This window comes from Scleropages formosus, chromosome 1 (genome assembly GCF_900964775.1).
Source record: "Scleropages formosus chromosome 1, fSclFor1.1, whole genome shotgun sequence".
Classification (NCBI taxonomy): domain Eukaryota; kingdom Metazoa; phylum Chordata; class Actinopteri; order Osteoglossiformes; family Osteoglossidae; genus Scleropages; species Scleropages formosus.
Genome location: NC_041806.1, coordinates 43,923,514 through 43,927,421, shown reverse-complemented (window position 1 = coordinate 43,927,421; position 3,908 = coordinate 43,923,514). Strand labels below are relative to the sequence as shown.

Here is a 3,908-nt window from a genome sequence, read left to right as displayed (position 1 = left end):
ATCTCTGTAAAGACTTGAGGACATGCATGCAGTTAATAAAGAACCTGTTCCTTTTACCCTGAACCCGTTTCTTAAAATGTTAACACAGCATGTTTTTTCTATCGATGTCAATGGAAAGCAGGCCCCACTAAAGAATTTTACGTGAAAACACGAATATGATGACACCATAGATCAGTGTTGCACTTTCCAAGTGTTAGTCTGAAACTTTACGTAAATGTGATGCAGGATCCAACACAATACATTCCGAAAATTTCGCTTCTTCATTTTTCTGATGTCTGAAGTTCCCTTTCAGTTGAAACCGTTAAAATATGAAGACACTGTAAAACAGTAATGTCGCTGCTCTCTTGAATGACCTCATAAGAAACGCACCATTACTTCCTCTATTATGGACCACGAACAATGCAGTCATCAAAGAAAGCATACACCCAGCTTCAACTGTTGTAGCAACTAAGGATGTTAAGAGGAAGAAGGACAAGAGGGAAATGTCTGCCACTTGAGTGTAATTAAACCTTGATCGCTTCTTAGTGGACTAATGGCAGGTCTTGGGGCTTGCTGACCACTGGGAAATCGGTTGGAGTATAAAAAGGAGCGATGCAAACATAGGAGACCAAGGCAGCTGGAAAGTGAGCTTATAACAGATCTATCCTGATTACTGCTGGACATTAGCATCTGACAAGAGCAAGGTAAGAGCTAATAGAACCTGTTCAACCATATTCAACTCATTTCAGTGATTTGTATGATTTGATTCACCATGAGCTCTATACTGTAAATTAACTAAATGTACCCTGAAGGAACTTTAGCTGAAACAAAAGGTGAAATTAATATTTCAATATTTTAACAAAATACGAGGTATGAATGAAATTCAGTTCAAAGTGCTATGAATTGCTGTCAGCTTCTGAAACACATAGCAATAACAATGTCTTAGGATATAGCAAAATTTTTCTGCTATGATCAAGATATTTATATTTAAGTTTTGTGATTTACAGGATGTTTGACAGAGATCTTACTTGTACTTTCAACAAATGTTTGATAGTTTGACAGTTTTTCTCAAAGGTGTAATTTTACTTTTGGAACACTGAAAGTTCTTAATATTTCTTCTCAACTTAAACTTGTAAAAGTATGATTATTCAGGTTTTGTAAATTTTCGCCTTCAGAAAAAGCCTTGAGTGAAGTGCTTTGATAAACACATTGAAATGATATAGACTGTGATCTGACTAGTGTAACATAACCTTACCAAAGACTGTGTCTCATTGATTATTGTGAAGAACTTCTCAGCTGGTGAACTGAACCAGATCAGTGTCACTGTCTGTTTCCAAAGCTTGAAATTTGTCAAGTGACTCACTTATTTAGAAATGTCATCCATACTGCTTTGTTATTGCACACTGTGAGGTCTGAAACACACACTGCTGTCCACCTGCAGCCCTGTAGATGGGTAGCTGATGTTGCTCCCATCGAGGTTGAGAGTACAACAATTTACATTAGGGAATATGGTACAGTGGGTGCGGTGGCGCAGTGGGTTGGCCCACAGTCCTGCTGTCCAGTGGATCTGGGGTTTGAGTCCTGCTTGAGGTACTGTATGACGGACTGGTGTCCTGTCCTGGGTGTGTCCTCTCCCCCTCCGGCCCTATGCCCTGTGTTGTCGGGTAGGCTCTGGTTCCCTGGAACCCTGTATGGGACAAGTGGTTCTGAGAATGTGTGTGTGAATATGGTGCAGTTTGTGCTCCCTTGCCCTCCTCACCAAACTTGTTAGATATGGCAAGGTGGAAGTGTAGCAGTTTCCCACACTTCCTGTCTGACATTGTATATTAATTCTTGCTTTTAGAAATAACACATCACACACACATCATCTGAAACTGCATGTCCCATACAGGGTCACAGGGAGCTGGCACCTAACCGGGCAACACCGCAAGGCTGGAGGGGGAGGGGACACACCCAGGACAGGACACCAGTCCATTGCAAGGCACTCCAAGCAGGACTCGAACCCCAGACCCACTGGAGAGCAGGACTCGGTCAAACCCACTGCACCACCGTGCACCCTGCTTTTAGAAATGATCAAACCTTAATGTCGTTCAGTCTTTCTTTGTACATATATTACATTTAGTAAATCAGCTGAGGTTTATCTCCAATGCAACTAACAATATTAAGCTTCAAACAACTATTTAACCTTATATACAACTGGACATTTCTTTTGCTTGAGAAGTTTAGGGTAAGTACCTTGCTCTACGGGAGTACAGATGGAGGTACTAGCTACAAATTGATTTAATTTGTAAGTAACCTCTTCCTTTTTCTTTTTTTAGGAGAAAAAACCAGCCACTTATGATGAACTACAGCCATCCTAGGGCGTCTCAAAACTTAGACTTTTGTTATGAATCCTCTAAGAAGTCTTGTCCACAGCATATTTATTCAATAGCATTACGGGTTCCTCTCTACATTTTTTTTGCAGCTGCCATTCTCCTCACAGTCTTTGGAAACCTTCTCGTCATCATTGCAATAGCTCATTTCAAACAGCTCCACACTCCAACTAACTACCTCGTCCTCTCCCTGGCCATCGCTGACTTCCTTCTTGGAACGATCACCATGCCACCTAGTATGGTTCAGACACTGGAGACCTGCTGGTATTTGGGAAATCTGTTCTGTAAATTCCACAATAGTACAGCTGTCACTCTATGTACAGCATCCATTGTAAACCTTTCCTTCATATCTATTGATCGATATTATGCTGTCTGTCAGCCCCTACAGTATCAGAGAAAAATCACAAACTGTGTCACTTTGGTCATGATCCTGATTGGCTGGAGCCTGTCTGTTGTTACTGGGTTTGGGATGGTATTCCTAGAGCTGAATATCTTGGGCATTGAGGACTTTTATTATGAAAACATTGAATGTGTTGGAGGCTGTTTTTTGTTCCAAAGTTTTGCATCAAGTTTTACATCTTCCACTGTCTCATTTTACATCCCGGGATTCATTATCATTGGTATCTACCGGAAAATCTTCCTCATAGCAAAGAGACAGGCTCGATCTATTCACGCCTCAGGGTGTCACAAGGCCAACTCTGAAAGGCGCAAAACTCAGAGCAAGATGGAGCAGAAGTCCACCAAGACCCTCGCAATTGTTATGGGTGTTTTTCTGTCATGCTGGTCCCCCTTATTTCTATGCAACATCATTGATCCAGTCATCGGCTATTCCACTCCACCATTCCTGCTTGATACACTGGCTTGGATTGGCTATTTAAATTCAGCATTTAATCCCCTGATTTATGCGTTCCTCTACAGCTGGTTCAGGAAAGCCTTCATAACGATAGTATTTTGCAAAATATATCATCCCAATTCTTCAAGAACAAATTTATTTACAAACTAGAAGAAGGAATTTGTTTTATACAATCAATGAATTGATGTACCTGAGGTCTGTAAAAAAAAAAAAAAAAAAAAAAAAAATCAATGCATGACAATTAACTAACTTTAAATGAGCAGTTTATCCTCAAGATGCTATACTGAACCAATTCCTGTTTCCGGTGGCAAACAGCACGACATAGGAAAACTGACTGGCTTTGAAACAATCTACAGTACACAAAAAATGTCCATGTACATACAAAGAGTGAAAACAGCTGAAGACGGACAGTGAGAACTAGACATAAAATTTCACTAAAAAGCATCAAAGTAAGGCAAAAATACAGTTCATAAATAGTACATTCACCTGTGTCAAAGTTACCATGATTGTGATCTGCTGGTCTGTCTTGTTATTACATGGGTATATGATGGTATTTCTGAATCTGGACATTTCTGGCACTGAGCTGGTATACGGTGTGCAATTGAGTTGTGAGGGCAATTGTCTTCTCTTTCAAAGCAGGATATCTGTTTTGACTTAGTCTGTTCTTGCCTTCTCTACCCCGACCCTTATTATTATCCTCTACC

At 40.4% G+C, this 3,908-nt stretch overlaps 1 protein-coding gene across 1 annotated transcript; it reads left to right on the top strand.

Moving 5' to 3' along the window:
• Positions 1-606: 606 nt before the first annotated feature.
• LOC114911888 (trace amine-associated receptor 1-like) lies at positions 607-3,354 on the top strand. The gene is made up of 2 exons (XM_029256328.1): positions 607-683; positions 2,298-3,354. Exon 2 carries the CDS (start codon positions 2,317-2,319, stop codon positions 3,352-3,354), a length of 1,038 nt encoding a protein of 345 aa, XP_029112161.1. The 5' UTR covers positions 607-683; positions 2,298-2,316.
• Positions 3,355-3,908: the final 554 nt, after the last annotated feature.